This window comes from Danio rerio, chromosome 9 (genome assembly GCF_049306965.1).
Source record: "Danio rerio strain Tuebingen ecotype United States chromosome 9, GRCz12tu, whole genome shotgun sequence".
NCBI lineage: Eukaryota > Metazoa > Chordata > Actinopteri > Cypriniformes > Danionidae > Danio > Danio rerio.
In genome coordinates, this window is record NC_133184.1 from 12990507 (window position 1) to 13012620 (window position 22114).

At 33.8% G+C, this 22114-nt stretch overlaps 1 protein-coding gene across 1 annotated transcript; it reads left to right on the forward strand.

The window, feature by feature from the left end:
- The first annotated feature begins 1876 nt into the window (after positions 1-1876).
- Positions 1877-21417, forward strand: glb1l (galactosidase, beta 1-like). The gene is made up of 16 exons (NM_001122856.1): positions 1877-2073; positions 4468-4634; positions 4713-4863; positions 7065-7125; positions 7210-7304; positions 11025-11205; positions 12265-12323; positions 12406-12527; positions 12917-12957; positions 13044-13162; positions 15711-15785; positions 15879-15968; positions 16569-16682; positions 19077-19208; positions 19315-19530; positions 20493-21417. The coding sequence occupies exons 1-16, from the start codon at positions 2011-2013 to the stop codon at positions 20694-20696; spliced, it is 1890 nt and encodes a 629-aa protein (NP_001116328.1). The 5' UTR covers positions 1877-2010; the 3' UTR covers positions 20697-21417.
- Positions 21418-22114: the final 697 nt, after the last annotated feature.

Here is a 22114-nt window from a genome sequence, read left to right on the forward strand (position 1 = left end):
TGCATGAATGGTTACACAACATACTCAAAAAGGATGTTAAAGAGTAGTTTAATTTATCATTACAATAAAATGGAGGGTGGCATGTGTAGTTTAATCAATTAATAAATTTTCTTATTATTTATTTTTTATTTTCTTATCTATTTCTTATTCTATATTTCTTTCCTTCGTTGAAGCAGATGTGTAATCTCTGTGTTTAAAACCTCCAGCTTCGCCTCTGTAAAGTGCGTTGCCCTTTTTTTTTCTCACCCTGACTTTCTATGGTGACTCGTGAATTCGGCGATCTACTGAAAATGCCTTCAGGTGTGTGCCGTGCACGCGCATTAACCCGCGGTTATCTTCAGCAGGTTGATTTAACTAACTCTTGTCACCTGTTTTGGAACCAACATACTCGCGGTAAGCAGGTTTTGGGTAAATCAACCGAGAGTTTAGGTTTTAGCAGATGGTAAGTTAACCCAGCTTTCTGGAATACCCCCCAGGTGTGTGAAGCTGTAAATAAACACCAGTTTCTGTCCTGTAGCGCCACCGAGCGCGTGAAGCTGGTCATTAACTCAAGAAATTTCACAATATACAACTGATGTGCACAATCTATAGGAAGTTCATCGTTATTTAGCCTACATGAAAAGGCCGGATTCGAGTTGTAAATGCAGCAACTGCATTTTACTGCTGTTTAAATAAAATAAATCAGTTGGTCTTAACCTCACTGGCTCAAAAATTGTTCTCAAGAAAAAAGTTCTCAAGCTTTTTGTTTATTTAATAAACATATATTAATATTTAAATAAATGATTTAAAATAGTAAATAAATAATTTTAAAATTGCATTTAAATTTGTATATGTTTTTATTAAACGGATTAAAACAAGTTCTAGGGGCGAGGCAGTGGCGCAGTAGGTAGTGCTGTCGCCTCACAACAAGAAGGTCGCTGGGTCGCTGGTTCGAACCTTGTGTGGAGTTTGCATGTTCTCCCTGCCTTCGCGTGGTATATGTCGTAGTATACAATTGGGTAGGCTAAATTGTCCGTAGTGTATGAGTGTGTGTGTGAATGTGTGTGTGGATGTTTCCCACAGATGGCTTGCGGCTGGAAGGGCATCTACTGCGTAAAAACTTGCTAGATAAGTTGGTGGTTCATTCCGCTGTGGTGACCTCGCATTAATAAAGGGACTAAGCCAACAAGAAAATGAATGAATGAATGAAAAAATACTATAGTAAATTATTGTAAATACTACAATATTTTTTTAACCATATATATTGTAGTGTTTACCATTTGATAATGAATACTATGCAGACTGTAATATTAACTAGTGACCTTATAAACTGCATTATATTAGAATACTTTAGATTTTACTACAGTAAACAGTAGTGTATTGTAGTACACTATAGGTACTGGGGAATTTGCTTATAATGTGAGCGGTTTGTACAGCAACTACAGAATTATCACAACATGTTCATTCAAGTGCATGGTTCTAATCTATATTCACTATAAATTAAGTTAATAGAAAATGTTTCTGTAGTATTTTATTCATGTGGATAAACTGACTGAAATAATGCAAAACAGCATTATAAATCAAAAACTAATCTTTCTCTGTTATTATAATATGTTATGTTCAATATGTTAAACTGGTTTGCTGGTGTTCGGGTTTGACTTTGTATGAGAAAACACATTTCATATATTTAAAATACTAACCAACATCTCTTCCAGCAAGCACTTGTCATAACTGATTAACTCTCGCATGCATGTTAGAGCAAAATAATCTGATTTGCGAACGACAGGAAAATAGGGTTAAAATTTACACAGGTTGGCTTTAGGACCCAGAGAACGACAGAACTGAAAAGAGTCACATGACTGTCATGTTCAAAGAGAAGAAACACTGCAAATCTATTGAAGAGAGAAGTGCTTTATGCAAGATGAGAGAACGGAAAAGTCTGAGCAGTTTTAGCAATATTTCTTGACACATTACCGTCACCATAATGTCAAACGGAACATCGTTACTGCGTCTGATCCGTTTGATTTAGAGATGAAGTCACTCAATACTTTCGTTTTAATAAGTTTGTGCCTTTTGACAATAAGCTCTGTGTTGGTAAGTATCTGATTCAAATTACCCATCCTATTGTTTTAAAGCAACTGGAGAGATTTTGAAATGTGTAATCGCTTATAGAAAACCCCAAAAAAGTTTGAAATGTCAACATCGTGTCAGGTTCATCAAATAAGATATACTGTTTGTACTCAGAAACATACTTAAAATATTTATTTATGCTTATAAAAAAGTCTAACTGAATGTTCTTTGTAGTTAGAGTAGGCATGATATGTATAAGATTCTGACGATATGATATTGGTTAAAAATTTCACTGTTTCACGGTATTGTAATTACTGCTCTACAATATGTTTTTATTTTTTATTGTCTAGGTAAAAAAAATTCCCTCATTAAACACAGTATACTTTATTTTAAGAAGCATCAAAAGTATTTTGGAACAGCAAACATGTCATTAACAGTAAATGTGCGCCGTATTTTTAATTTGCTTTAAATCAAGATGTACTCGTGAAACATGACCAATCACAGAAAGGTTTATTTTTTTCTGCCTGGAAAAAAAACACAAATGCAAGAAGCTTGTAGCTACATGGTGTGTGCAAATGCTCTTATGTTTCTAAAAATATTTTATATTCTTGGTTTAAATAATAAAAATAAATACAGCAAGTAAATAAAACTAAATTTGTGTGTGCGCATCAATTAACGTTGTGCAGTTAAAAGGCTAAAAAAAACTAAATGAAGTAGTTTTGAAAAAAAAATTCTTACATATTCCATAGGACTGCTATGACAGAAAATGTTGGCGGTTTTAAAACCTTGACTTTTCCAAACCGCGATAAACCTTAAAACCGGTTATCATCCCCTGCCTAGTGTAGAGTATTTTAGTATTTTACTTGCATTATAAGTTTACACTTAACAATAACAGAACATGAATAATGATGTGTTAATATGTAAACTTAACATCACTTTATTATGAATTAATGATGAGTTAAGGCATGCGGTAATCATTGTACTAACCTTAACTACAACATGAGTCACATGACTTTATGTGTGAATAACGGCTACTTTAATTACTAATTAGTACATGATTGTGTGTAAATTGATGTATTCATTACCACATTAGTTTGTGCTTAATTCAACCATCATGAACTCATGATATGTTAATGTATAATTATATCATGACTTTACTTGGAGGGGCGTATCATGAAGCCATTCTTAACTACTCATGAACTCCTTATACACGTCTGTCTTGTGTGTTTACACTAAATAGCAACAGAAAAGTGTTCTGTCATCATCAACATAAACGGTTTAAACACAGGAGTTCATCAGGATGAGTTAATGGTGATGTGCCCCTCCAAGTAAAGTCATGACATAATTTTACATTAACAGCTCATGAGTTCATGGTTACATTTAGCTTAAACTTAAATGTTAATTAATACATTAATTAACAGCATGTACTAACAAGTAATTAAGGTAGCCGTAACTCACACTTGAACTCATGTGTGACTCATGTTGTAGTTAACGTTAGCTCATGATTAGTGCATGCCGTAACTCATAATTAATTCATAATAAAGTAATGTTTAGTTTACATATTAACACATTATTATTTCATGTTCTGTTATTGTAAAGTGCAACCCATTACAAAAATAAATATATAAATGATAATCTATAAGAACAATGTGGATTTCACTTAAAGAAAACAAACAAGTTTAATTAGTGAATTAAAAGTTAATTAAAAAAATAATAATTTAATTCTACTAGTAAACTATGCCTAGAAGTTCACCTGTAGTGATAGTACACGTACTTCCCCGAGACGTCTAATTGATGCTTGTGTTTACATCTGGAACACGTATTTATTAGCGCATTTGCTCGTCTGCAATCTTTCATACGTTAAACAGACATTTAGAAAATGTCTTTAAGATGTTTGATGTTTAGAATGTTTGCACAACAGACCTTTTTAATACCTTTAAAGAGATTTCAAAGACCAATCGATCTCTAAAATACATCTTGCAGCCATACAAAGATCTATTTAGAAAGTCTACACTTATATTTTTGTACTTTAGTTTGAAGTTACATTGAAATCCACTTACATCAGTGTTTCTCAACCATGTTGCTTGAGGACCACCAGCTCTGCACATTTGCCATGTCTCCTTAACCAAATACACCTGATTCAGATTATCAGCAGAGACAGAAAGACCTGTTTTTGGTGTGACAGGCAAAGGTGACATCCAAATACGTGCAGTGTTGGTGTTCCTGCAGGAACATGGTTGAGAAACACTGACCTACATGACTATTAGTACATTAATATTAGTATAATGACAAAGTTTTAAGTAGTCAAAGTTTTTTTGTAATTGAAGTATGCTTAAAATATTTCAATATTTTTTGTGAGAAGTAGATTCTTTCCGGCACTCTGCAGTTTTTTAACTTGCAAATTTGTTCTGTTTTTAGGCAGATTTGCGCTCATTTTCCATCGACTACAAGAACAACTGCTTCCGAAAGGATGGAAAGCCATTTCAGTACATCTCTGGAAGCATCCACTACTCGCGTATCCCTCGGGAATATTGGCAGGACAGGCTGCTCAAGATGTACATGACTGGACTCAATGCTATTCAGGTGTACGTGAAACAAACACTACATACTGAACACAGTCACGTTACACACCTTGCTAAAATCTTTGGTTTGTTTACTTGCAGGTATGTGCCGTGGAACTTCCATGAGACTGTCCAAGGTGTGTACAACTTTGCAGGAGACAGAGACCTTGAGTACTTCTTGAACTTGGCCAATCAGACCGGGCTGTTAGTCATCCTGCGACCAGGGCCGTACATCTGCGCAGAATGGGAAATGGTAACTGCTACTTCCCTATGTTGCTAAATTTGAGATGCTGTCATGCATTTCTGAATGTACTTGCGGGAATGATTTTCCAGGAAGTGTAATTTTAAAAGAATATATCATGCAAAAATGATGGGTTTTTGGTACTTTCCACCATAGAACACAAAATGAGATGTTTAGCATAATGTTCATGCTGCTCTGATGTACAGTAAAAGTGATGATTTACCAAAAATAATGACATTATAGCATTATAAATGTTGCTTATACATTTTGTTGCATAAATATGAGTTTCCTGAAGTAATACAATACGTTTGTCAAAAGAAAAAAGTAAATATACATCAAATAATTCAATAAAAAAAAGCATTTCGTTTTTTTTTTTTGTTTTTTTTTCAGAAAAAAGCTTGTGTGCAAGTTTTTTTTTGTTGCTTTTTTTATGAATTTGTTAGTATTATGTTAAAGGGATAGTTCACTAAAAATAAATATGCTGTTATTCCATAGTATTTGTTTTTAATACTTCCGATGATTAATGTTACCTACATTCTTCAAAATATCTTATTTTGTGTTCAAAAGAAAAAACAAACAAACATTAAATGATGATAATAGAATTTAAATTTTTGGGTGAACTATTCCTTTAAATAGGTGGTCCACAGTGTATTTTTAAGGCTTGGTTGTGTTTATAAGATGCAAAGCAATGTGTGCTCATGCTTTACTTGTACAAAATCATGTTATTTTTCATATATTTTACTTAGATTATATACAGCTACTCAGCTAACATAAAAACAACTGTCATATTTCCTATTTCCTCTGAAAGGCCCACTCTCTAGGGGCTCTGATTGGTCAGCTAACATAATGTGCTGTGATTCACGGATTGGCTCCGCATCACCTTGTCATTTCCCTACAAGCATGCACGTTAGCGATGTGTAAACAGAGAAGCTGTTAGCTGCCTGAATCAGACAGAAAAGGAAGAGCCTGAGCACACCTCACATCTACTCTCTAAAATAAAATTTGAAAAGTGTCTTTCACATATATTTAGAATAAGCATGTGTAAGTAATAAGAAATGTTCACATATCTTTAGCGAGTTTATTATTTTAGATATAGAACACAGGGGAAAGTGTCCGCATCCATTCCAGCGCTGCTGAAGATTGTGGGTGTTTACAGCGGTTTGAAGGATAAATATGAATTTGTAGCTAAATTGTTAGCGGTGCCAAACAGTATTTCCTATTGTTTACATCCTTGCTACAACATACCATTAATGCTAGACATTATGCATGTAATTGATCAATTTTAACAAATAAAAATACCTACAGGTTGTGGCTAACAATCCACAGCTTCTTCTATTTTGGTTGAACTGTCTCCCCTTTTAGGAGTTTTTACCCAAATGCAGCACTGAACTGAGAGATTGTGGAAGCTGTCCTTTGTCAAAGGCTAGCTATATTTTTATTATAATTTTCTGGAAAATAATTAAAATTAAATTGTAAACACTTCTCACTTTGTGTCGTGTCCTTTGGAAGCCCAAATACAGAAACAGAAGAAGCACTGTGGAAATAGAAGCATTTGGACACCACTTTAGCTTTCTCTTCTATAACAATACAACACCTCTGGCCACGCCTCGTTGCTGCACAGGATGTGTGTACGTTGTGAATACGTGTAACCTGAAGCATTTATGATCTCATTAACCCGGATGTATCTTTTTGTAGTCTCCAAAGTTTGTTCGCTGTAGACTTGGCTAAGCTAACTATGTAAAAGCCAATGTCTGCCTTTGCATTGAACTTTGAGCATATTACATTTAGAGATGTTGTTTATGTTCACACAGCTACATAACACATTAACTAAAGTTTAAAATATAATATCGTAGTGGACCACCCCTTTAATAAAAAAAATAATAAACAAATACAAATATTATATGAATATGCTAAGGCTAGCCATAAGCTAGTATGCTTTAAAACAAGGACAACATGTAGAAAATAAAAGCATTCATTGAACCTTACTCAGTCTCTGACTTTCACCAAAATGGCACCGTGATTTTGATGACATCACTCTTTCCCTAAGTTTCTGGTCAGATGACTGAACAGTTTTATTTCTGTATCTATTAATTAAACAAGGATGAAATGATTCGTAATATTGGTATGCATTTGTTCTGGTCACAACACAAAAGACGGGTGCGTGATTGCTATTTTGTGAGCTGTAAAATTGTTAGTTTTTATCTATCCTCTAGGGTGGTTTGCCTGCCTGGTTGCTGCAAAAGCCCAATATTATCCTGCGTTCGGCAGACAAAGGTATATGTTATTTCTGAATAAGACATGACCTCACATGGGCTCAGGTCTGTCTTTAATAGTGTATACTTACTTTTTTTTTTTCAGAGTATTTACAGGCAGCAAGCGACTGGTTGGCGGTGTTGCTTGCCAAGATGAGACCGTGGCTGTATCAGAATGGAGGAAATATTATCAGTGTGCAGGTACAGAGTTAGCATGTGTGTGTTAAACAATTACAGTGTCTGTTTTACCACTGGGCATATGGTACTTAACTTCTAGAGTTATCAATATTGATTGTTAAAATCCCATTATCAGTATTTTAGTCTATGCTCTTTAAGTTGATCATGAATAAAACCTGACTAGACATTATATAGTGCGCCTTATATCAAGTATTCTATCCATTTTTAGCAGGTGATTTAATTAGTAAATAGCTCAAAGGTTCAATGGAGAAGTTAATTTTAGATTAGAACATTTCTTTAATTGTTTGCTAGATATTAGCCTTCATGTTTAATATTTTACTTAACCCCTTAGTGAGTTTTTATTATTATTATTATAATGCAAAGAGATACACAAATTATATGACATGAAATCAAATACAAATGGAAAAGAGAGAAAAACAAATAACAGAAAAAAAGTGTGTGCGCGCATGTAAAGGTAACTGGGTGGACAGGTCAAAGTATATAAACAAGAGAACATAAACAACATGCATAACAGAAGAAAGCATATCCTTATAGATAAATATAGATAAATGCCATCAAAAAATGAAGCAAGAATAAAATAGATCAGGGGTCACCAACCTCGTTCCTGAAAGTCCGGTGCCCTGCAGGGTTTAGTTCCAACTTGCCTCAACACACCTGCCTGGCTGTTTCAAGTACACCTAGTAAGAGCTTAATTAGCTTGTTCAGATGTGTTTGATTAGGGTTGGAGCTAAAATCTGCAGGACACCGGCCCTCCAGGAACAAGTATGGCGATCCCTGATATAAATAAAAATAGAACATGGATGGATGGATGGATGGATGGATGGATGGATGGATGGATGGATGGATAGAATAAAATAAAATAATGAAACAAAGCCAATCAGTGGTGTAGAATAAGGTAGTGGATCAATAATAATGTTAATACAGTGGGGAAAATAAGTATTGAACATATTACCGTTGACTTTTAATTTTCCCTAGATGTTGATAACAACCAAACAACACCACATATACAAAGAACAAAACTAATTCGTTTACAAATGAAGTTATGCGTAATAAAATGAAATAACACAGGGAAAAAAGTATTGAACACATGAAGAAAGGGAGGTGTAGAAAGGCAGTAAAACCCCTGACAGCAGCTGAAATCTCTCAGTAGTTATTCAGCAATCCTCCGCTCTTCCTCATTGTATATGCATATTAGCTACTTGAGTCCAACATCTACATTATCAGGATGATGAAGATGAAACCAGGGTGGAGATTTCAGCAAGACAATGATCCCAAACAGCCAAGATCACTCTCAAATGCTTTCAAAGAAAGAAAATCAAGCTGTAGAATGGCCCAACCAATCACCTGATCAGAATCCAATAGAATATACAAATTAAAGATCAGATTTGGTAGATGAGACCAACAGAACCCTCAAGATTTTCACACTCTGCTGAAGTCTGTGAGAAACCTGAGCAGTTCATGTGACTTCATTCTCTATATAAGAGTCATCTTTAAACTGCCATCACCAAAAAAGCCTTTTATATAAAGAGTTAAATACGTTTCAGTAGTTCTGTACTTTTTCCTTAGGGTTGTTAATACACAGAACTTAATTTTTAGGGTTTTTTAGTTTTGTTTTATGTTTGCATTGTTTGGGGTTTTAACAAAATCTGGTTCAATTCCATGCCAACAGCTCCTTTTAAAATATTATTCCCAGGAAAACACATGACGTGTTCCCGCTGTATATGTATGAATCAACAAATAAATATCAATGTTTTACATTTTAATACTTTAATTTACATAGTTAAAGGTAATTATGTGCTGCTGCGCATCTTTGTTTGTATGTGCATCCCTGAAACATTGACTTTAGACCAGCTTTTTGTTGGTCAATGGTGCATTTCATTTCAGTTGTCACAAAATAGCAACACACCAACAATACACCTTAACACACCTCTACATTACACACTGTATAAAAGGGAATGTGAAATGTAGCATCGAGTGGTTGTAAAAGGTCTGCTAAATTTACAAGATAAAAAGTACTAAAAAATAGAAAATTAATTTTTTTCTTTAAAAATAAGTTTAATTAATTCTGAACTGCTGAAATGAGTTAATTTTTATTTTGGGTTTAGGTTAATCAACTAGTTGTTCTCATGTTATATCATCAGCCACAAGCTTGAATTCACCTAGTAAAATTCTTGTCTTCAGGGTTGTCCAAACTTGGTCCTGGAGGGCCGCTGTCCTGGAGTTCAGCTCCAACCATAATCAAACACACCTGAACCAGTTAATCAAGCTCTTACTAGATATACTAGAAACTTCCTGGCAGGTGTGTTGAGGCAAGTTGGAGCTTAGGTCAGCAAAACACCGGGCTTCCAGGATTGAGTTTGGACATCGCTGGGGTCCGTTCTTTGCACGTGTAATACTCAATTAGCTGGATTTAGTTATTGACGATTTGACACGATCCAAGATTGTTTCGTTCTTAAAAACTCATTCAAGAGTTGTTGTCATAGCAACAGTTCTGGTAGATCAGCCTGTTGGGGAGCAGGCTAATTTCATATAAACAGAATTCGATTGGGACTTTTTAATCTAAGGTAGCATTGAACAAAATACTGCTATGTTAAATGTTTTCTAGTTGCATCAAATGGACTTTTTCAGTCATCTCAACTTACATCAATCAAACTGACTAAAAATATTACGTTCAACTTTGTGTAACTTAAAAAAAAAAGTGGGGCTACCCCCACTTTAAAAACCACTTGTGAAGATCATTATATTTCAACTCCAAATCTCAAGCAAATTTGCATACAATTATTCATTTGAGGGTTGATTATTCTACCTAAAAATAAACAGCAGTTGAATTGATTAGTTTGAGCTGTGTTATTAGTCTTTTATAAGCTCAGTCAGACTTATTATTTTTAGTTAAATTTTAAATATTTTTTAATTTATTTTGTTACAACCCTGGTCTAGGGTAAAAGACGTAACAATAAAAAAAACACTTAACAAATAAAATAACTTGTATGGACCCGCAAAGTCTGCTCTGTTTATTTGTTTCTTTTTCTTTCTTTTTTTTAAACACCCAAAATGTGACGCCGAATAACTCAGTGAGAAGCCAAAAAAAAAAAAAAAAACTATTTTAAACTTGTATAAAAAGATACACTACCTAAACACCCACAATAAAACTAACTACACCTTACAAAGAAAATAACAGAAATAAAAATACAATACTACACCTCACTTCCTACCTATAAATAAAAACAGGAGAAAATATTTACAATAAAGAAAAGTGTGGAATCCAACCCCTACTGCTTTAAACTGTGTATATATAATATTTTTACAGTGACAACAAACAAAGCCAAAACAAAGATTACAGGGGGGGGATAACAAGAAAAACAAATTTACACACAACAAAGAAAGGTACAGAGCTACAATTGGTACATTAAATATCTGTTTATTTAGAAAGTTGTTGTTTTTTTCTTCTGGATGAACCCTAGTGACAATGTTGACTGCTGGTTTAGACCTTCTGTCATTCTGTTACCAGCTGAGATACTTAACCACTAAGCTTCTCCACCCGAAGAGAAAAATATCCAAATAATATTTACTGCCCATGCAATTGTACTTATTACAGTAACTGATGCTCATGTATTGTAGGACTGAGGGTATGTACATAATAATTATGTTTGGTGTTACCACTATAAAAGTACTATAAACAGTGTCTTATGCTATATTGACATGTTTTTCTTTTTTATGAATGAGGTGGAAAACGAATATGGCAGTTACTTCGCTTGTGATTATAACTACATGCGGCACCTCCACACTCTGTTCCGCTTGTTTCTGGGAGAAGACGTCATTCTCTTTACTACAGACGGAAACACGGATAAAGAGATGAGCTGCGGCACGCTTGAGGGCCTTTATGCCACTATAGACTTTGGCACAGGTAAAAAAATAAATAATAATAATTTGACGTTGACATTTGCAGCACTTTTAAGACATTTACAGTAACTAGTTTGTTTTTGTTTATTTGACGATTGTATATACTGTAATAGCATAAACAAGAATTTCAGTTCTAAGTTAGTTTGAAAAGATAATTAGATACTTTTAGGGGCAACCTTTTTTTTAATAAATTGTCTTTACACAACAACTAATTATTTGCCTTAAACGAATCCAAAAAAAATCCATAGACAACTATTTGCTTTAAAAATTATTGTTTAGTTAAAAGTGAGGATAAAAAAAAACAATTAATAGTAATGCATTTTAGCCAACAATAAATATATAGGTGAACTACAAGAAGAAAAAAAAATAATAATAAATAAATAAATAATAAATAAATAAATAATATATATATATATATATATATATATATATATATATATATATATATATATATATATATATATATATATATATATATATAATATAGTTTAAAAACTGTATAAAAAACAATAAATTAATAAAAATACATTAAGTAATAATGAATTTATAGGTGAAATACAAGGGTTTAAAATGTGATATTTAGTTAAAAACAATGTGTATAAAAATACAATTAATTATTAACCACAGGTTTATTATAATATTTAGGTCAAAGACAAAGTTTCATCAAAATCAACATCAAAAGTGAAAAGAAAAAAAAAAGTGAAATGTTATTCCATGTATTCAAATGTGTCATGACATCATCTTTTAAAGTTTTACTGTTTGACATCTTTTTAGAGTTTTTGCACCTGTTATCAGTACTTTAACACAAATCAATCATTTTTTTTATTTTAATTTCTGACAAGTACCAAAGAAGGTCTGCACTCAATAATTTAAATAAATCCTAGGAGAAAAGAAATCAAACATTTGGGTTGTGTGCCGCCTTCTTTGTAATCTTAATCTCTCTAAAAAAAATAAATAAATAAATAAATAAATAAATAATAATACACTTATAAAAAAAATAATAATAAAAAAAAATCACACAAAGTCCAAATGGAAACTATTCAAGCTTTTTTTCCCCCTTCAGACACAAATATCACTACAGCCTTCATCCGACAAAGGAGATTTGAGCCTAAAGGCCCACTAGTGAGTACGAAAGAGAAAATTTATGCAGTACATTAACTGTCTGTCTGTCATTCAGCAGCAGTAATTCATGTCTTCATTTCAGGTGAATTCAGAGTTCTACACAGGCTGGTTGGATCACTGGGGAGACAAACATGCTTCTGTGGACACTAACAAAGTGAGCAAAATGCTGGGAGAGATGTTATCCATGGGCGCCAGTGTCAACATGTAAGACACTTTTGCAAAAGAATACTTGAAATATATTTGTGTGTGTACTTAAAGGGATAGTTCACCCCAAATGAAAAGTTCCTCACTATTAACTCCCCCTTAAACACAAAAGATGATCATTTGAATAAAGATGAAAACCTGTAACCACTGCATTCCATGGTATTAAAAACAAATACTATAGAAGTCAAAGGTTACAGGTTTCCAACTTTTTTTTTCAAAATATCTTCTTTTGTGTTTAAGAGAAGAAAGAAACTTATACAGGATTGAAGTAATTGATGACAGAAATGTCATTTTTGGGTGAACTATCCCTTTAACATGCATTTTCTTAAGTTCAGTTTTAATACATCATGATATGTGGTATTTACACTAAGTTTTTTGTCTATTTACAGGTACATGTTTGAGGGAGGAACAAACTTCGGCTACTGGAATGGTACTGTATATCTGCTATCTCAGTGAACATTTTCATGTGGTAACGCAGTCATTGTAATGTGTGTATGTAATGTTTGTCGTTCACAGGAGCAGATCATGATACCAGATTTCGGTCTGTGGTCACCAGTTATGATTACAACGCACCTCTAACAGAGGCAGGAGACCCCACTGATAAACTGCTAGCCATCAGAGATGTCATTAAGAATGTAAGAAAACCTACATTACAGTCTGAATGTCAGATCAGAATCCAAAAGAGCTGTAGGGCTGGGCTGATAAAATGGTATCGGTATTGACCCAACACCATTGTCAGTTTGATATGAAGTTTCAGTATGAAGCGTGATAGTTTTATTAAAATGTGTTTGCTGAGCACGAGCCTTGGAAAGAAATGCAGATAAGCTTGGGGTTATTTCCAATCGAGGCGCACCGATTACAGGCACAAATAAGAAGGGAGGCGCACATGGTGTGCAAGGGGCCTGCACGTGACATGCTCGCATTCAGGTGCACAGAGTTAAAAACATCTTAACTTTCCAGAATGCAGAACAATTCGTTTGAGTAGAACTAACCAATCTGTTTCACACTTTGTACGGAATATACACATTTCAGTAATGACATCAGACAAACACAGAGCACTCAAACACTGCAGTGCTTTTAAATTTTCTCCATAAATAAAACTTGTACCCACAATAGGAATTTGTATCCACAGTGTAACAAAATGACGGTGACGGGGAAAAAACACAGATAATAAAAGAGTTAAAAATAATTAAATAGAGAATACAATATACAAACTGGCCAATGTATGGACAGGTATATTACTACATACACCATTGTATATACAGAATATAAAACAATTTGTCTGTGGTGAAAATAATTGCAGAAAGGTAACACTTTATAATAAGTACACACTATGAATCAATTATTAAACATTAGCAAATAGTGAATTCATTATCTGTTAAGCATTAACTCTACATTATTAAACGTTAGTAAGCAGTTTAAAACTGCAGCTACAAGTGCTGTAATCTTGACTTATGATTTATTTTTCATAACTAAAATTAAGTATTATTTACAAATCAGTTATTCAAGCATTGTTTGTTGGTTTTTTAGAATCATTCAGAGTTAGTAGACTAGTTAGTAAATGATTAAAAAACTAGTCAAATTAACATTTATCATTTTTATTATTCAAGCATATATTAATAGTTAATTTGTATGTTAATAAATGCTTTATTAACTCAACTTCATGCCGTTTTGTGACCTAATCTAAAGTGAGGACTATTCATGCTTTATAAATCCCTTATAAATGACAATTAAAGGTTCAGTTATATTCCAAACAAGAAAAAAAATAACATAAACAACATTCTTCATTTCTTTTCATTTGAAGATGCACAATTAAAACCATGTCAAATGAAAAACAAATCTTTGCAATCTTGTCTAAAATAAAAACATTTTAAACAAAAAAAGTTTAAACATTGCATCTTATTATATTGTTAGATTGTTATATTGTTGTTGTTTTTTTCTGATTTTATGTCTTATTTTGACACTCTTGTCATTCAGCAATGTTTAAACTTTACAGTAATTTTACTTTTTAGATACGATTGCAAAGATTATTGTTAATTTGATACCAAGCCTTTCATTGTGATTTAGAAGGGATTTATAAAGCATTAATAGTCCTCACTTTAGATTAGGTCACAAAACTGCATAAAGTTGAGTTAATAAAGCATTTATTAACATTAATAGTAACCATTACTATATGCCTGAATATTAAGATATTCAGGTGTTAATTTCAGTAGTTTATTAATCATTAACTAACTCATTCTAAATGATCTTATAAACCACCAACTATTCTTAAATACAAATGGTTTGTTAATAATACTACAATTTTAAGCACTTTAGAAATGTGGTTATAAGTCAAGAATACAGCATTTGTAGCTGCAGTTATAAACCGCTTACTAACGTTTATTAATGTAGAGTTAATGCTAAACAGATAATGAATTCAATAGATGCTAATGCTTAATAAATGATTAATAGTGTGTAGTTATTATAGAGTGTTACCAAATAACTAAAGACGAGACAAACTAACAAAAATACAAAACCATAACTGGAGCATGCCACTGATGCAGCCATCGTCGGCACCGACTTGGATCTATCTATGAAAACAATGTCAAAAATTATAGAGAAAAAATTATTTAATAGGGTAATGTTTTTGAAAGAAGCCCCTTTTAAATAATACAAATAAAAAAAAAGCAAATGTTTAAATATAATAATAACTGACTTTACCAGTTCTATAAACCATTTAAATTCTGCCACCATTTAATAAAGCTCCACTTATTTGAGTTTCTTGTTCTCTGTTAAACACATATGCTAAATATTCTGAAGAATGTTGGAAAGTAGCAGCCATTGAAACTTCCGTAGTCTTCTTTTGTTCTATGAATGTCATTGGCTGCTTTTTTCCTGGATTGTTCAGAATATCTTCATGTAGTTTTATCTTTTATATCTTGATTTACACAGAACAAAATATAACACTTAAGTTCATCCGCTTGAATGTGAGTAAATAGTGAGGAAACTTTCATTTTTGAATGAACTATCCCTTTAATCCATGATAAAAAAATAAGATTTCATTGAACCTAATCTCTTGATCATGGGTGTATATTTTCCAGGAATAAAGGAATTTAGTTATTATGCTGATGTACACTGCCAGTTTGGATACATTAAGATTTTTTAAATGTTATTGAATCAAACCAGACATATGTTTGTTTTCAGTTTCGAGATATTCCAGTTGGTCCAATGCCACCAGCCACCCCAAAACTTGCATATGGCTTCGTTACACTTCACAAGGTACTTATATTTCACATAGCAAATCATGCTCAATTTGCACTATTTATTTTTTACCCATTGAATCTGTCTTTCTCTGTCCATATGCACTTTCAGGTTGGCAACATTAGCAGCTTGCTGGATACGCTATCACCTCAAGGTCCAGTACGATCTCAATACCCCTTGACATTTGAGGAGATTAAACAAGTTAGTATATTTAAAATGAGCGTAATTGAAGAGTTCCGATGCAAAAACCTCTAAACGCCGTCTAAAATGGTCTTCTAAAATGAGTATTTTTATCAGGCTTATGCGTGTAGGTTCAGTCATTTCCATTTTATGCCAAAAAATAAGTTATTTAAAGGGTATTTAAAGTGAAATAAGTCTACATAATCATAGGCACTTTTGCATCTGAACTCTTCAATTGGTAATCATGTGTTGTGTGTCTGCTTGTTAAGTCTGATAGCACAGTTTCCGGGTCTAAGCGCTCTTTCAGATGCCATAAGCAAACAACAAATGCTGTTAATATATGCTCACAGTGTGTTGTAATAGTAAAAATCATAATGGTAATGTTTATAGCCATGCCTGATCTCAGATGGTTAGACAGTGATTCATTTTTTATAAGTGGTTCAAATATAGCTGTCTGGAATGCAGCAAGTCCAGAGACTAGATTGTGTGAAATTAACCAAACCTTGGTCATAAATGGTTATTCAGGGGGTTTTCTTGAACTTGGACCTAGACCCATTTTTCTAAACAGCACTACTTAACAAGTATTGGTGTAATAACTGGTGTTATGTCAACTGTGTGCAGTACTATGGCTTCCTGCTATACCGAACGACTCTGCCGCGGAATGTTCCCGAGCCGACCCCTCTCATCTCGCCCCTCAATGGCATCCATGATCGCGCATACGTCTCTGTGAATGGGGTAAGCAGACCACTTGTTCGGGTCACGCCAACACAAATGTTTTTGTTCTCACCATGGTAGTCAGACACTACAACAGTGGGTTAGGAGCTTAGATGTGTACACCTTCTATGCACTGGCTCCCACACTCTGAAACTGAATTAAAGTGTGTTTAACATGAGATTAAAAAGAACAAGAGACAAAGATGTTTTGAGTAGCAGTGTTTAAGAAGCTAATTTCATTCATCCAGGTCAGTAGGTGCCAGTAAAGAGATTACTTTGGCATATTAAACTAATGGTACTATAGTGCTGTTTATGCTAGTGCGTTTTTTTAGTTGTAAAACTGCCCTCGTCCAGACTGGCATTTAAATTAACTTTCAGAAAAACAATCTCTGTTCACATTATACATACGAAATTGCATAATATGTGATTATGCACACTCACTGGGAATGAATGTATGTTGCTGTTGTTGTGTATTATATGAGAGGAGCTTGACGAACCAGGGAATGATAGGCTAAGGCTGGGCGATTTGTCCTAATCAAAATGTCGATTAAATGAACATTTAATCTAGATTATGATTCATGAACGATTGTTTTATTTATTTATTGTATTTTTTTGGCCTTAGTTCACTGACAAGTTTTTTTTTTACCATAAATATGTTCTCATATTACAAGTGGGAAATTTTTTAATAAAGGATCCATTACTTGATATTAAAATTATTGAAGGAAACACGCACTATACGAAATATAAATTATGGCATCTCAAGGCATTTCTGGCACAGCTTCCAATCATTGTCAATGTAGTGCAAGCATGCGATGTGTAGTTCAATTTGTGCACAGGTATACGAGCTTGAAGGCTGCGCTGACCATACCCATGCGTTCGAAGCAGAAGTATAAATTAGCCTTAACAGAGCGGGGTCACATGACTCCACACACTGAAAGAAAAGTCATTGAAAAAATTGATTGATTATAGGTTCTAAATGTCAATTTCGATTACTTTTAGATTAATCACCCAGCCTTGTGATACACAATAATCCAGAAGGTCAATCACAAAGCAACTGTGGATAGTCACGTTTCTCAGTTCATCTACAGTGAAACAGAACACCACAATTTCCTAAATAAAATTAGGTTTTTGGTGTTTTTAAAGGTCTAAAGTGCCACATAACTGTTAAAAACATGTGTTTAAGTAGCAGCATTTAAGAAGCTACTTTCATTCACACAGGCCAGTGGGTGCCAGTAAAGAGATTACTGTGGCAAATTAAACTAATGGTACTTTAGTGCTATTTAAGCTAGTGTTACTTTAAAACAACATCTTACAATAAAACAGGCTTTTGTTTCAAGTGGCATTTTTATTACATTTCTAAAAAAAACTATCTCTGTGTTTTAAACACAAATGCACAAGTGTAAACGCAAACCCAAAAATGATTAGGGCTGCATCCAAAAGGAAAAAAAATACTAAATTTCCATACTTCTCTACTAAATAGTAGGAGATAACAGATTCTGATCGCAAGTGTAAAAGTACCTTAACATCTGCCAAAATTCTGGAATATGCAAACGATGGCCTCTTTACTGTCTGGTAAGGTCACTGGAGGCAATAATAAGTAAAAAATCAAGTTAATGTGTGTCAGGAAATGCTGGTTTGCACACATTGGTCTAGATCTGCTAAGAGCAATGTCCTGACTTAATACACATTAAACATTGGCATCTGAGGATATGCCCCAAATCTGATCAAATTGTACCCATAAGGGGCAACAACTTAAAAACACGTTAGAATTCAGCTACTGTTTGATTCTAAAGCTGAAAAACAGGTTTACATGCTAATGTGTTACACAAATAACACAAATCAACAAGCATCTGAATAACTTAATGTCATCATTTCCTATTTTTAAAAAAGTTGACAAGTTTTGAAATGTATTTTCACAAGCTTTTTCATCAAACCTTAACAAGCAGTGTAGATTTCAGACTGTAGATTTTGCAGTGTAAACACATATTGAATTCATCTTGATTTCTATAGCGCTTTTACCATGCAGATAGTGTCAAAGCAGCTTAATATAGAAGTTCTAGTAAATTGAAATTGTGTCAGTCCACATAATATACATAATATCTGGATACACTTCAACTGCATCATCTATTTTTATAGATGCGTTACAGGCACTTTTTTTTTTTAGAAACTACAGTTGAGAGAGCACCTACCAAATTCTCAGTAATTTTTTTCACTAAATGGACTCGTCATCGTGTTTTATTATGTGCATTCATACTTGTACAAGACTTGCAAATATGTTTGGTTAGCTAATTTCAGTTTAATGGCTTATTTGAGCCTATAGGTCTATGCTGAACCATTACATGAACCATGATTTAGTTTGAAAGACTTAATATTTAGATTGAATATATTTTGAAACCAGGCATGTCTATGTGAGCAGGTATACCAGGGGCTGATGGAGCGGGACACTGGACTGGTGATGAACATTACCGGGCGCCAGGGGGATCAGTTGGACATACTTGTCGAGAACATGGGCAGGGTTAATTTTGGCAGTTACATCAATGATAACAAGGCAAGCTGTACTAAATATGCTGAAGTTAAATATAGTTTAAAACCATCTGAAAAAAATGACATGTCTTGAAAAACAAATCCTGTCTTTTGTCTTATGTATTTTTAAGGGTCTCTTGGGTAACTTGATTTTGGGAAATGATGTGCTTTCCGATTGGTCTGTCTACCCATTGGATATCGACACTGCGGTAGCCAATGGCTGGCTGCAGTCTGCTCATTCTGGGCTGTTGACAGAAGCAGGAGATGGACCAATCTTTTACTCAGGAACCCTGAAGCCTACAGGCCGCGCATGGGACACTTTTGTAAAACTTAATGGATGGACTAAGGTGAGGCTCATTATTTGTATTGATATTAACACCCCCCAACTGTGGTGTTTAATTAGCATTCAGATTTTTAGAGCTCACAGAGCAAAAGATGGATTAACACACAATGTTTTTGGCTGTGTAACTTTTGTAACGTTACTTAGGAATAATCTATTTATACAATCTTATAAATGTTGAAAAAGAAAAAAACATGGTAGTGTTTCCATTAGCTAGTGTTATGAGGCTAAAAGTATCCAATGGAGTCAATTTCTACAAATTAATGCAAGCCTTTTAGGCAGTGATCATGTGACTTACGAAATTTCCATTCCAAAAAAACTGTTTGGTGAAATATTTTAGGTTGAATTGATTAAAAACCACCTCATGTGTGCATAAAAACTTTGTTTGCGATACATGGGAGCTTGCAATGTTTCCATTTGGCTCATTTCAATTATAATTTGAAGAGTAATGGAAACATAGCTAGAAGCTGGTGAGCAAAAGAAGTTAAATGTTACAAATATATGTCACCCTGGAACACAAATCCAGTCATAAGTGTCTTTTTTTAATTGAGATTTATACATAATTGCATAAAATAGCATGGTTTGTTAGGATAGGACAATATTTGGCTGAGATACCACTATCTGAAAATCAGGAATCTGAGGGTTTATAAATAACGTTTAAATTTTTACAAATTTAGTTTTTAGCAATGTATATTACTAATCAAAAATTAAGTTTTGATATACAGTAGTATACAAATTTTTTTCTTGAAACATCTTGCTCCTAAATCTACAGTATATCCTAAAGATTTTTGGCATTAAAAGAAAAAAATAATTATAATTGTCCAATATAATGACGTTTATCTATTGCCAAAAATATACTCATGCAACATACTGTAAGACTGGTTTTGTGGTCCATGGTCACGTGTAATACCTATTATTTTTCAGGACTTGGATAACTAACATGCAAGATTTATATAACTTTTTTTTCAGGGTCAGGTGTGGGTAAACGGGTTCAACTTGGGGCGGTATTGGCCCAAGCGAGGCCCTCAACAGACACTGTATGTGCCTGGACCTTTTCTCAGTGCCAATCAGCTAAACAACATCACAGTGCTGGAGCTGGAAAGAGCTCCACCACACTGCAGAATCCTGTTCATGGACCGACCTCAGCTGGACAACACAGGAAACAAGACATGACAACTTCACGAAAAAAAAAAGAAAAAAAAAACATTTGAACAGCTTCAACTTCTCTGCTCAAATCAGTCAAGCCTTACATAGAAAAACAGTGATAACAATATTACTCCAATCAGTTTGATTTGAATTTACAAAACATTTATTGCACAAAACGGTTAACTTGAGCTCTCGATAGCACTGTGTTAGTGACACTGAGCTTAACCCTTGGGTTTCTTCATTTTGTAGACTGATTTCAGCCTCGGGTAAGTTAACTTTTCACTTTTGTTAGGAACAGTTTTTTACCTTTTAAAACCCTTCAAAGCAGGTTTTATGACTGTTGAATATCGCTGATATTAAGCCCACATTGTGGTACCAATTATGGGCAGTGTTATGCAGAGCCAATTACTTGTCTTGTATTCACATGCTTTGGACAGTCAGCATTCTGGGAGGGGAAAAGTGATGGGAAAAACGAATCAACTTGAAAACAGTCAGCAGTAAAGAAGGACATGAAATGCTGCATTCTTCAAGTTAATAACGCTGACAGTGCGAATATTCTAATACGGATGTTAAACAAGGAATGTAATGTGTGAAAGTATATTATGATTAGTAAAACTCCAGATTAGAATAACCCAAGATTAACGATTTCAAAAGAAACAAATCTGAGAATTCATGACTGTGCATGATAATTTACACACTTCGAATGGCGATTTCAATCTCATAACTCTTTATAAAGCTTTTTGTGAGGCAGGCAAGATGTAATGTATTTTGATTATGAACATTCTAGCCATTTTGGAAAAAAATAAATTATTCATTAAAAATACATGTCATCTTTGTCTTGCTTTGAGTGAGCAAGTTAGTGGTTCTCAATCCTGGACCACACAGCCCCCGCTATGCTTAGTTTATTTGTTTCTTTTACCGCTTCAGAGATTTGTTCCATTTGTGTGTATGTGCCCTGCAAGGTGATGTCACAGGATTTTCTCCCACAATTACAGTTTGGGCAGGTGTTCAACTCAAAATGTAATGGGCACAACACATGACTGCTATACTAATCACATGATTGCAATTAAATAACTCTTCATTCTTCTGTAGTAATCGAAAATGCTACAAACAGTTTGGAGCGCAAATATTTTTGTTTTGATTTAATGAATGAAAGAAGTACGCTGCGGGGGGGTAGAGAGAAGTTCACACTAGTGGTAGAGTATGGTATAGTACAGGTCAACTTTATCAGGCTTGCATTTCCACTGCTAAAAAGGTACCAATGGTACCCTTTTGGTGGGCGTAGTGTACAACAAAGTTTCAGTCAATGTCTTTCTCCCTCAAGAAAATGTCTACAGTAAAGCTGTACGGGTCTTTCACATATCATATAAGAAGCACTTCTGCAAACCTCTCATCTGTATCTTTAATCTTCACCAGCACATGTAACCTCTTGTTAGAGAGTAATT